Source organism: Scyliorhinus torazame, chromosome 16 (genome assembly GCF_047496885.1).
Source record: "Scyliorhinus torazame isolate Kashiwa2021f chromosome 16, sScyTor2.1, whole genome shotgun sequence".
Lineage (NCBI taxonomy): Eukaryota > Metazoa > Chordata > Chondrichthyes > Carcharhiniformes > Scyliorhinidae > Scyliorhinus > Scyliorhinus torazame.
In genome coordinates, this window is record NC_092722.1 from 132471531 (window position 1) to 132485071 (window position 13541).

The 13541-nt window shown below is 45.8% G+C and overlaps 1 protein-coding gene across 2 annotated transcripts in view; it reads right to left on the reverse strand.

The window, feature by feature from the left end:
* Nucleotides 1-13541, reverse strand: part of btaf1 (BTAF1 RNA polymerase II, B-TFIID transcription factor-associated) — a 232324-nt gene that overhangs the window by 20308 nt on the left and 198475 nt on the right. For both annotated transcript variants that reach the window (XM_072479095.1, XM_072479094.1), the window contains exons 32-33: nt 7392-7522; nt 6967-7092 (exon numbers count right to left, since the gene is read on the reverse strand). In XM_072479095.1, coding sequence (XP_072335196.1) covers nt 6967-7092; nt 7392-7522 — 257 coding nt within the window. The remainder of the gene's footprint in view (nt 1-6966; nt 7093-7391; nt 7523-13541) is intronic.

Here is a 13541-nt window from a genome sequence, read left to right on the forward strand (position 1 = left end):
ATCCTGCGGGTTTACCAAGACTGGAGTGTGGAGGTGGCCAGGAGAAGAGCAGGCTTCAACCTGATTAGGACAATCCTTTTTAAGAAAAAGGTGAAGTTTGGACAGTTGTATCCGGCCCGTACTGGGTCACGCACGAGGAACAGCACTTTTATTTCGAGTCGCCTGAGGACGCGCTGGACTTCGCGAAAAGGAAAGGACTGGTGGTGGACTTGAGAACTTTTAAACTTTGCTGCAACGTTCATGGTTTTTTTCTGTTTTTCTGTTCTTTTTAATAAAATGTTTCTTGTTTTTCGTTTTGTGGCAGCTGTTTGTAATGCCTTTTGCATTGATTTGGGCCCAGCGATAGAGCTGAGTGAGTTAAGGTTTTCATTTGCACTGTTGGGGGATGGAGGTGTGCTTGTTTAGATATGGTGCTTTTCTGTCGGGCAATTGTTTGGTTATTTTTGATGTTGAAGGATGTTTGTATGAGCGGGGAGGGGACTACGACAATAGATGGGAGACTATCCAGGGATAGGGGCCAACAAGCTAGCATCGGACTATTTTAGACTGCACCGGGGGACGAGACAGGGATGCCCTCTCGCCCCACTGTTGCTCGCGCTAGCTATAGAGCCGTTGGCCATTGCTCTGAAAGCCTCAAGGGGCTGGTCCGGGGGGGGGAAAGAGAGACACAGAGTTTTGCTCTATGCAGATGACCTGCTGCTGTATGTATCGGACCCAATAGAGGGGATGGAACAAATCATGAGGATTCTTGGGGAATTTGGCCGGTTTCCGGGGTATACGCTAAATATGGGGAAAAGTGAGATGTTTGCGGTCCAGGCGAGGGGAAAGGAGAGGCGATTGGGGGAGCTGCCGTTTAGATTAGTAGGGGGAAGCTTTAGGTACCTAGGCATTCAAGTGGTGCGGGAATGGGACCACCTGCATAAATTAAATCTGGCCCGACTAGTAGACCAAATGAAGGCCGATTTTCGGAGATGGGACACGCTTTCTGGGAGGGTGCAGACGGTGAAGATGACGGTCCTCCCGAGATTCCGGTTTGTATTTCAGTGTCTCCTAATCTTTATTCCATGGTCCTTTTTTAAACAGGTCAACAAAGTGATCACTGGCTTCATTTGGGTGGGCAAGACCCCGCGAGTAAGGAAGGTAATGCTTGAGTGGAGTTGGGGAGAGAGCAGGCTGGCGCTGCCAAATTTTAGTAACGATTACTGGGCGGAGAATATAGCCATGATCAGGAAGTGGGTGGTGGGGGAGGGGTTGGCATGGGAGCATATGGAGGCGGCTTCATGCAAGGGCACCAGTCTGGGGGCGTTGGTAACTGCGTCTCTGCCGTTCCCGCCGGCATGGTACTCCACCAGCCCCGTGGTGGTGGCGGCCCTGAGAGTCTGGGGGCAATGGAGGAGACATGCGGGAGCAGAGGGGGCATCGGTCTGGTCCCCAATCTGTAATAATCACCGGTTTGCCCCGGGAAGTATGGACGGGGGGGGGGTTCCGGATATGGCGGAGAGCAGGGATTGAGAGGGTGGGGGATATGTTTATAGAGGGGAGCTTTCAGAGTATGAGGGCGCTGGAGGAGAAGTTTGGGTTGGCGAGGGGAAACAAATTCAGGTATCTGCAGGTGCGGGACGTCCTACGTAAACAGGTGCCAACCTTCCTGCTCCTACTGCTAAGGGGGATTCAGGGCAGGGTAGTTTCCAGAGGGTGGGTAGGAGAAGGGAGCTACTCTGACATTTACAAAAAACTTATGGGGTCGGAGGAGACGCAGAGCACCACTTGAATGCCTAGGTACCTAAAGAAGGGACTAGGACAGGAAGGACAGAAGATTCAGCAATAAAGGAGTGAAAGAAAGAGGAGCATAAACAGTCTATACTGATTACACCTCTGTTGTAATTCTTGAATTGCACTCAACTTCAAAAGCATATCAAGTTGAAGGGAAATTGTGCCTTCTGCAACACTAATTTGAATTCTTCAAATAAACAAAAGCTGAATTTGAAAAGCAAGTGAAACAGCGTATGCGTTTTGCTGATGATTAGAAAAGATAAATAATCTGAGAGAATGAGAAAGGCAATGTTAAGAGAGGAAAAGAGTGCAAGAAAGTGCAAACGAGGTAATGAAAGTATACAAGACAGACATACACAAGATATACCATACCCGCAGTATCAAATTTGGTGGAATTTACCTAGAATAAAATACAGCATCCATAGTTGCCTCATTTTTATTTTCTTAAATAAACTTAACCGTACCCAATTCTTTGTTTTTCCAATTAAGGGGCAATTTAGCATGGCGAAGCAGGCTCGTTTGGTTTGTGGCCAGAAACCTGCCATTCCAACACAATAATAACTGGAGTACTGCTGGTAAAAGGAACGGTTTTTGCCTTGGCAGTGATGGAAATTTCATTGTTACACAGATTTGCTTTTCAGTCTGTTCCCTACTGTTGCTCGTGGAATGCAGATTGAGTGATTGATTGAAATAAAATGATTAAAAACTTTCTGCAAAGTTTTTTTTAAAATTAAGGGGCAATTTAGCGTCGCCAATCCACCTACCGTGCACATCTTTTTGGGTTGTGGGGGCGAGACCCACGCAGATACAGGGGGAAATGTGCAAACTCCACATGGACAGTGACCCAGATTGGGATTGAACCCGGGTCCTCGGCATGGTGAGGCAGCAGTGCTAACCACCGCACCACCGTGCTGCCCTTATAATTCCTAATTTACATGGTCCTATAATACACCAATGCTCAAATTTACCAGAGTGCGCAGCTTCTCAATTATAATCAGCAAACGTTAATACACAGTTAAAATGTAAAAATGTTCCTAGGCGTTTCACAGTTGCGTAAGGAAACAGATAGAACCAGAGGAGGAGTGCTGACTAAATGCTTAGATAAAGAGTTGGCTTTAAGGGGCATCTTGACAAATACATGAATAGGATGGGAATAGAGGAATACGGATCCCAGAAGTGTAGAAGATTTTAGTTTCGACGGGCAGCATGGTCGGTGCAGGCTTGGAGGGCCGAAGGGCCTGTTCTTGTGCTGTGCTTTTCTTTGTTCTTTCTTTGTTCTTAAGGGGAGTCTAAGGAGATGGTGAGGAAGGTAGGGAGGCAGAGAGAGAATTTGGGCCAAGGCAGCTGAAGGCATGATTCCCAAAGGTGGAACAATGTGCAAAAGGATGGATTCAGAGGAATAGTAGTTTGGTGGTGAAAGACTTGAACACTGAAGGAGGTTAGAAGATGAGCAAGTCCAAGAATGGTTTTAAACAGAAAAATTGAAAATTTGACAGATGAGGGAGCATCAGTTTTGTGAGGGCCACGAAGAATCCAGCACGAGTTTCAAAGATACAAGAAATAACATTTATTTACAATAACATATATATACATAACAGCAGCAACCTCACTTGCTGCTTACTCCTTCCTGCTAGTTCCAAACTGGCCAGCTTTATTTATACAGGGAGTCTGCTAATGATTTCTCCGGCCCCCCCCTCATTGGGGAAGCTCATACTCCCACAGGATTGTGGGATTGTCATTAGTCCCCAGCCAATGGTAAGCAGGCAGGTTATAACATCCCTCCCCCCCCGAAGTCCAAGGAATCCACCGAAGACCCTGGCGAAGGAGGGCGTCGGACTCGTTTTGCCGCAGGCCGGACACCATTTGCACGAGGCGCTGGATCGGGCGGCGTGTAACGAGACGGAGACCGGCGCTTCCGTGATGAACGGCGTAACGGTTGTACATCCACGGCCCGTGGGCCCGAGGATTCCCCCTCTGATGCGTCCCGTGTCTCCATCTCGGAGTCAGAGTCTGCTGCCGCTGTCATCTCGGCGTCTCTATCTCCGCGCGGTTCTGTAACGACCTGTGGAGGCTTTGAGTGAGGCACCAGAGGAAGATTGTGAGGACTACTTTCCATTGCCTCTGGTCTCTGCGGCTGTAGAAATAATCTCCGGGGGCGGGGAATCTTTGGAAGGGATAGCTTTCTGGACCGAACGTGATCTACATGTTTGCGCTGGAGACGACCCAGGGCTTGCACCTGGTAAGATGTAGGGCCCGTTTGGCGAAAGATTACGCCAGGGACCCACTGGGCACCCCCAGCAAAATTTCGAACGAACACTGGGTCAACCGGTGCAAACTGCCGAATTGGCCGATGCCGAGAAAAACCCTGTCCCTGCCGTTCTTGTGTGCAGCGTACTTTTGCGCCAATGTCCGGGAAAACCATACTAAGGCGGGTGCGAAGTCTCTGGCCCATTAGGAGTTCTGCGGGAGCTACCCCAGTCACCGCATGGGGGTTGGTTCTATACGAAAACAAAAAGCGAGCCAATCTCGTGTCCATTGACCCGGAAGACTGCTTTTTTAGGCCTCGTTTGAATGTCTGCACTGCGTGCTCCGCCAACCCATTTGAAGCCGGGTGGTAAGGGGCAGTGCGGATATGACATATGCCGTTCATCTTCATGAACCTCGCAAACTCCTCAATGGTTATCCGTGACCAGCACCTCGGGGAGGCCATGTGTACTAAAAGACAAACACATCTTGTCAATTGTTGCGCAGGGCATTGTGCCTAGCATCTTATGCACGTCTAGCCATTTAGACTGGGCGTCGATTAATAAAAGGAACATGGATCCTTGAAAAGGGCCGGCGAAATCCGCATGCAAGCGCGCCCAAGGCCACCCTGGCCATTCCCAGTGATGTAGGGGCGCGGCCGGCAGAAGCTTCTGATGCTCCTGACAAATGGAGCAGTTTTGGGCCACCTTCTCAATGTTGGCGTCGAGGCCTGGCCTCCAAACATAACTCCGGGCCACTCCGGGCCAACATTTTAATCTTGGTCACACCTGGATGCCCATTGTGCAAGTCTCTTAGTATCAGCTCCTGTCCTTTTTCCGGGACAATCACACGCGTCCCCCACAAGAGGACGCCATCTTCCACGCTGAATTCTGACAGCTTGGAGGAAAATGCCCGCAACTCGCCTGGGAGCTGTCTATGCTGCCCACCATACAGGACTATATGTCGAACCTTTGACAGGACTGGCTCCATCTGGGTCCACTCACGGATCTGTGATGCCGTGACAGGCAAGGTGTCCATAAAATTTAGGGTTGCAACCACCTCACCCGTCGTGGGGGTCGACATGGGGCCGGTCGATAAAGGCAATCGGCTCAGTGCGTCGGCATTCGCTAGCTGCGTTCCTGGTTTGTGCTCCAGAGAATACTCGTATGCAGCAAGCAACAAAGCCCAGCGCTGGATCCGTGCGGAAGCAATGGGCGGTATTGGCTTATCCTCTCTGAAAAGTCCCAGCAGAGGCTTATGATCAGTCACGATAGTGAAGTGGCGGCCATACACGTACTGGTGGAAACGTTTCACCGCAAAGACCACTGCCAGGCCCTCCTTCTCGATCTGCGCGTACTTTTTTCCCGCTGCAGTCAATGTGCGGGAGGCGAAAGCTATCAGCCGCTCGGCCCCGTTCTCCATCTTGTGGGACAGGGCGTCCCCAATGCCATATGGGGATGCATCACATGTGACGAGCAAAGGCTTTCCAGGATCATAGTGGGTTAGTAACCCAGACGACGACAATTGTTGTTTTACCCGCCGGAAAGCGGTTTCTTGCGGCTGACCCCAAACCCAGGTGTGATTTTTCTTTAGCAGAAGATGCAACAGGGCCAGCTTAGTTGCAAGATTGGGGAGGAACTTCCCATAATAGTTTACGAGGCCAAGAAAAGAACAAAGATGCGAAGTGTCAGTCAGGGTGGGGGCCTGTTGAATCGCGCGCACCTTCTCTGCGACGGGGTGCAAACCTTCGCGGTCCACCCGATAACCCAGGTAGACTACTTCCTTCGCCTGAAAGACACACTTTGTGCGACGTAAACGGACTCCAGCCTCCGAAAAGCGTCTAAGGACAGCCTCCAGATTTTCCAAATGTTCCTGCTCCGACGTCCCTGTGATCAAAACGTCATCTAGGTAGACAGCGACATGCGGTAAACCTCTCTAAATGCCCTCCATAACGCGTTGAAAAATAGCGCAGGCAGAGGATACTCCAAAGGGCAAACGTGTATATTCATACAGGCCCCGGTGTGTATTAATCGTTACATATGGTCGGGAGGCAGGGTCCAGCTCCAACTGTAGGTAGGCGTGACTGATATCTAATTTTGTGAATGAGAGTCCACCTGCAAGCTTTGCGTAGAGATCCTCTATGCGAGGCATTGGATATCGGTCGAGTCGGGAAGCCGTATTCACTGTAAGTTTATAGTCGCCGCACAAGCGAACTGTGGCATCTGGCTTCATTACAGGTACAATTGGTGCTGCCCAGTCAGTGAAACGGACGGGCCTGATAACATTTTTTTTTTTTTTTTTTTTTTTTTTATAAAGTATTCAAGTGAGTTAAATGGTTATTGATTTGGCCTCACTCCTAGGAAGTTGTCTGATCCATTGCAAACAGGTAAACACTTCTGGTCTTAGCCTGTGGGTTATGTTCCAGTCAAGGAACAAAAATTACCCAACCAATGGGCCTCATGTTTCACCCCATCACATCCACTTCACCAAACTGTCGCACTCCTTGGTCCCTGTTCAATATTCTGCTTCCCTTTATGTGATCTATTTCTTACTTTGTGTCCAATTCCATCATTGAGTAAAGACACACAAGATCTATTTGTTTTTAAAAATTATCGATATCCACATGATTTAATGTACAAACGTACAAAATACAGCACAGCAAGTTTGATGTTTTACCATGCAAACTAATGGACCAATCACAACACAGGAATAGAATACTCTCAAGTTACTAAGGTTTTTTTGAGAAAAGTCTTTCATTTGTGTTGCCAAATCTTATACGAGCATCTATTACTTCCATCAGTAGTTTTAAAAATTAGTTTTAATAATCCAGAATCGATCCAAAATAAATGGCAAACTAAATGTAACACACTCCACTCTTGCAGAACTAGAATATCCTAGCATTAGCCTAAGGTACTGTTCTGTTTTGGGAGAATCAAGAAAAGTATTTACCTGAAACACATGTCCAGTAGCCTTCAATTTAGGCTTTTCATTTTCTTCGGAGAGTGTACCTGTAGATATTGTTTCTTCAACATCACTCTTAGCACGAGATTTGGCAAAGTCTTCATACAGCTGTACCTATAAATAAAAGAGCATGGTGTCAAAGTGAAAGAATTGTCAAGGAACAAGAAGTATGTATCAGCCCATCAAACATTTGCCCTACATAATAGTCTCTATTTTGGTAGGATCATTTCAAAGAATCGCTATTTGTGAAATTATTTACAGTCTTCAATTTTATCACCATGATTTCCAAACAATTTTCTTGGGTTTCTTAAGCTTTCTAAAAAGTAAAAAATGAAATTCAGATAATTAAATTGATGAGAAAAATAGGTGCCTTATTGGACCTTTTGTCATGAGATGTGTGATATGATACATACCTGTAAAGTACTGAGATTACAGTAATAGTCTTGAATAATCTTGGGTGGAAGATCCTGAAGAACATCTTCCTTCATTCTGCGTAGCAGGAATGGAAGTACTTGTCGATGTAATGCTTCCATTGCAAGAACACCTATGGCATGTGCATTGCATTAGCGACAAGGTTTACTCTGAATTGCTTATTTTTAAACTTACACATAAATAGAAAACTGAAATCTCATCACCCATCAAATTACTCTTTAGCACATTCTTTCAATCAAAAATATTGATGCACAATTACAGGCTCATTCCGTAACACTTTGAATAAGATTGAATTAATAAAATTATAAAATATCAACCAAAGCACTCATACTTAACAGACAAGCTTTTATACTCATCACATCATGATTTCTAATATATTAGTTTTAAAAAGAATGCCAATTTATTCGATCACTGTATTTAAATGCACTAACTTGTCATCAAAATAGTTTCACAACACTTCACTGGTGCAACTCCAACCCTTCTCACACCTCATTTGCAAGAGACACAAGTACCAGATAATGGTGTGCCCACCAGAACTGAACTCGTACCACACTATTCAGAAAAACAAGTCAATAATATAGCAGGACAGGATTACACCAATGTAACCCACTTGCATTAAAAATGGCACAACTATTAACAAGAGCAACTTGGTATCAAGGATTGCACTCAAATATACATTTTTAAAATTAAAAATAAAATTAATTAGGTTAAATTTAAAAATTGCTTTGGAAACTTTTTGCAAATTATAGGAGCTACTTATTTTGTGTAACCTGAGAACAAAAACACTTTAGGGCATATCAAGCATGGTAATGTTCAAAATGTCATGATACAGAAGATGGTTTCCTGCATTTTCTGTTGCATGATTGAATTTAAATACAAATGGTTAGTTAATTCCTTGACAGAACTATAACTACAACCAAGTTTAATGCTCTTTTTAAGCAAACGTTAAAGAACTTGACAGCACTATAATAATGATGGATTAGTACCTCCACTGACCTCCAATTTACTAGGGACAAACAACTAAATCCAGCAGTGATTTGAACTATTATGGTACAGACAAATCTTCTGTACCCAGAAGGACAGACCATTCCAGAACATTAGTGAACCAGTAATGATAAAGACTTAAAAAATTGTACATGAAACTCATTTCTTCATTATCCATTTACAGGAGTGGTTCCAAGGTTGAGGGATTAGAATTACATAGATGGACTGATGAAGCTAGAGTTGTTTTCATAGAGCCATTTAAGACTTAGAAGGAGGCCATCCACCCCACTGAGTCCATGCCAGCTTCCCACAGAGCAATCTGGTCAGCTCCCCACCCAGCTCTATTTTAGAGCAGAGAAGGCATGCATCTGACATACATGTTTAAAATTATGAGGGGCTTAGATAGGATAAATAAGGGAGAAACTGCTTACAATGTTTGAAGGCTGGATAACCAGAGGGCACAGATGAGGTGAACGATTGGTTTAAAAAAAAAAAAAGAGGCAATGCAAGTGTTTAGGTTTGGGAATGCATTATCTGCTGATTAATACATTTTAAAAAATTCATTCATGGAATTTCAGCAGCACTGGCTAGGCCAGCATTGATTGCCCATCCCTAATTGACCTCAAGAAGGTGGTGGTGAGCTGCGATCTTTAAATGCTGCAGTCTATGTGTTGCAGATATACCAACCATGCTTTAAGGGAGGAAGTTGCAGGAAGTTTAGCCAGGATCAATAAAGGAATGATGGTATACTTCCAAGTCAGGATGTTGAGTGGCTTGGACTAGAATTTCCAAGTGGTGGTGTTCCATGCTGCCTTGGTCTTCGATTTTAGATGGTAGCAGTCATGGGTTTGGAAGGTGCTCTCTAAGAAGCCTTGGTGAGTTCTTGCAGTGCATCTTGTAGATGGTACACACTGTTGCAACTGTGTGCTGGCAGTGGAATGAGTGAACGTTTGTGGGAGAAGTGCCAATCAAGGGGGCTGCTTTGTTCTGGATGGTGTCCAGCCTCTTGCATCCAGACAAATGGAGGGTATTCCATTGCACAGAGAGTTGGAAAAGCTCAGCAGGTCTGGCAGCATCTGTCGGGAGAGAAGACAGAGTTGATGATTTGTGCCCGTTTGACTCTTCTTCAGAACTAAAAGAGGGGGGAAAATGTGCTGGATATTATACTATACAAGAGGGATGGAACAGCGATTATTAAGAGCTGGGAGACATTGCAATAAAGATGTAGCAACCTTAAGAATAAGAGATAGATGGCCCGGAGGAGAAGGGGGAGTTTTCGTAGAGACACAAAAAATGTTGGGATATATGAAAAAAAAAAGGGATTAAGATGGAGGAGAAATGTCAGAGTCTAAAATTGTTTACAAGTTTAGACGTGTGACCTTTCTCCTCTATCTTAATCCCCTTTTTTATTTCACATACATTTTCTGTCTTACTAAACACCGTCCCTCGACCCTCCCCCATGCCACTGACTCCTGTTCTTCAAATTGCTACATCTTTGTTGCAATCTGTGATAACCCCCACAGTGATCACTAATAGATCTCCTTGTGGGGCTTATGGAGTAAGAGTTTCCCTGGTAGCAGGTGGTCCACTCAGCTGGGACTCATTAACTGAGCCCTTTAAATGCCAGCCCTAACCTGGACCAGGAGACCTGGTAATGCCAGGTTGGGACTATTGCTATAGCCGTGGTAGCGGCTTTACTTTTGTATTGCAAATAAACTTCATTAGCCTTTCTGCTCGTGTCTACTTTGTCACACAATCTCTACCAGATCTCACTAATCATTGTTTCAGATGTTCCACTTCCCTTCTACATTTCCCTCTCTTTTAATTCTGAAAAAGAGCCAACAGACTCAAAACGTTAACTATCTTCTCTTCTGATAAGGTACTGCCAGATCTGCTGAGCTTTTTCAGTATTCTCTCATTTTGTTTCAGATTCCAACATCTGCAGTATTTCACTTTTATTTTGGTATTCCATAACACCGCTGGCTTGTGCCTTGCAGATGGTGGACAGGCTTTGGAGAGTCAGGAGGGGAGTTACTCTCACCAGGTTTCTAGCCTTCAACGTCCTCTTGTAGCTACAGTGTTTACATGGCGAGTGCAGTTCAATTTCTGGTTTATGGCAACCCACAGGTCATTGATAAGTGGTGAATTCAGCAATGGAAATGCCACTGAGGCCTTGTGGCACAGCGATAACATCCCTACCGCTGGACCAGAAGTTCTGAGTTCAGGTCCAACACCAGCAGGATCTGTTGGCCACGGAAGTAATATTCAACGCAGTTCAACAGGCTGATAATCCGAATTTGCCAAAGGGAAAAAAAAGAGTCTTGGTGCTAAGATACGCTAAAAAAGAGAAGCCATTGAATTTCAAGGGCCATATTAATACATATTATTAGTGGTCTTAAATTGGGTAAATATTTGGAGGAAAACAATTTGGAGAAATTACAAAAAAAAGTTACAGCTTTTCAAACTAAAATTGTATTTAAATGCTTACTCTGTTGGTTTACAATTAATATTACTTCATTAATGCTTCAATGTCGCAAGTGTGTCATCTAGAAATTTACAAAAATATTTGACCCAGTGATTGCATAGAACCTTAGAATCCCTAGTGCAGAAGGAGGCTATTCGGCCACGAGTCTGCACCGACCGTCTGAAAGAGCAATCCCCAACCCACCAAACCGTTGGTGTAGCCACCTAAATTGGCCAGCTCCTGATTAAAATGGCGAACGGCAAAGTCAGATGGGAAAGTCAGCCAACAAGACAGAAACCAGAAGGTGCAGGTTTGCTGTGTATTTAACTCTGCAAAAGGCCAGACAACATCGATATCAGCATAACAATGTAGCAGCCATCTACATACTGATGAGCAATCCCCGGGAACAATAAGTAGCATTTGGGACACACAAAGCAAAGCCAGACTCCCCGGCGCCAGCAGGAGCCAACACAAAGAAGGTGAACGAACGCCTCAAGAGCGCCCATTGATCAGGAAACCGCTCCAGTAATGGAGAAATCGAACCAAGCGATTGGAACAAAGTCCAATCACTTGGGACCAGGTACAGGGTCCGCCCCGAAAGGCGGGAAGCCCCCGGGGACAATAAGAGTTAAGCCCCAAGTTCAAATCGCTCTGTCTCTTCGTCCTGCCCGGGTCACCCAGCAACATGAACCAACATTGACCGTGACCGGTGCAGTGACCACCGACAGAAGTAAGTCTTAATTCAACGCTCGCTACGAGATAGGCGCTCCTAGCTACCAATCCGTACCGACTTCGAATCCCAAAGACTCAGAACCCGAAACAAAGGCTATTTGTTCCCCTGAACTGCTGGCCAATCCGAAGCTAAATATAGGCCTGTTAGTTATAGAAGTAGCTTAGACGTAGAATTTGTGCATGAGTAGCGATTACTGCGTATAATAAATGTGCTTTGATTTGAATCTTACTAATCGATGTATTGAGTTATTGATCATTACTTGGACTTGAACCTCGTGGCGGTATCATAAAGATACCTGGCGACTCGAGAGCAAAGGTGATAAAACAGAGCAATTGAACCAACCGGAAAGTTAGCAACATTATTTGGCGACATCCTGACGGGACCCGATCTAGAAGTAGCTTCACCACTCCGGGAGAACCCAAGAATTTGAATTAGAGATCCAATTGGGAACAGAAAACCACAAGCGTTCAAGCAGTTCTGATCAATACTCATAATTCGGAAGTGTGTGTATGCATGCGTAACTAACAGGGCGATAAGGTAAAACGGATTGATGTTTTGTTGCGACAAAACTGTCGGGAGTTTGTATTTCGGAAAGTAGCGAAAGCTGTACCCGTATTTACAGCACTGCCTTAATATCCCTGTCCCAAATTTGAAGAGCAGCATTCGGATAGGAAAGATGGCAATGCAGGCAATGCAACGCCTCATGAACCCCGAGGAATTTGCGGTCACAGCGACCAGCAGCAGTAGAGTGGGACAATGTCCCATTTGGGAGGAAGAAATCAGGAAGTACCTCAAAGGGAAGGGATGGCCCCTTTGGAGTGAGTTCTGTGACAACGAGGAATCAGGCCCCGGAAGTATAGGACATACTTGGTGGGAGAACCTGAGTGAGATTCACAAAATCTTAGGGAAAGCTCGCAAGCCGGTGGCAATCGTGTCCTGCTTGGCACAGTTGCGAGGCACAGAGGAGGTCGTTAGGATGCTCTGGAAAGAAGTAGAAGGCATACATCAAATGAGTACGGTCGATGTAAGCGAGGTAGAAAGAGTGAACTTAGAATTGAGAAGGAAGTTGGCAGCAAAAGACGGAGAGGTGGAGGATGCCAAAAGGGCACACCAGTCTTGTCTGGCGGACTTAAGCAGCCTCCAGTCCCAATATGAAAAGGCCTATCAGGACACGCAACGTGCAGTCCTGGTATGTGAAGAAACAGAGAAGCAGGTAGAAGCATTGCAGAGACAGTGTGGTGGCCTGAAGGCAGCGTTAAGAGCATTCCATGCTGCCACCATAGAGCAAAGACAAAGCTCACTAGACCACGCAAAGTGCCGGAAGCAGATTGCAGAGCTGCAATCTCTGCTTTCAGTTCAAAAAGGATTCCAGGAAACCTTTGGAGCAAAATTAGATGAGGAAGACGGCCCTGATTGGGCAGAGTTGAATGAGACAGCGCAGAGATATGTTCAGGGAACATGTGCGCAGGGAAAGCCACAAAAGAGGAAAGCGCCCCAACCCCCCACACAGTAGATAGTTCAGGCTCCAATGAACCCAGTAACCACCCACCGCACAGCCACATCAGACGATGCGGAATTTCTATACTCCAGCCCCTTAAAAGTGACCCAATTACGGGACGCGTGCGAGAAGATCACACCGACCTCCCCACCTCAGACCCCCACCATTTCTTTGCCAGAGTAAAGCAGCAGGCGACCATGTACGGCCTGGATGAGCGAGAGCATGTAAAGCTCACAGTTTTAAGATTAGATCCTTCAGTCGCAGCAGCCCTTCCCGACCCACAGAATGTAGGAGGCACCCTTGCAGAAATACATACTGCGATCCTGGATGCGATCGGGTATAACCGGGGTGACCCCGTAGATGGCCTCAACAAATGCAGGCAAAAGAAAGCCGAGCACCCCACAGCGTTTGCTGGACGCCTGTGGATCCACTTTGCAGCAGTCTTTGGAGAC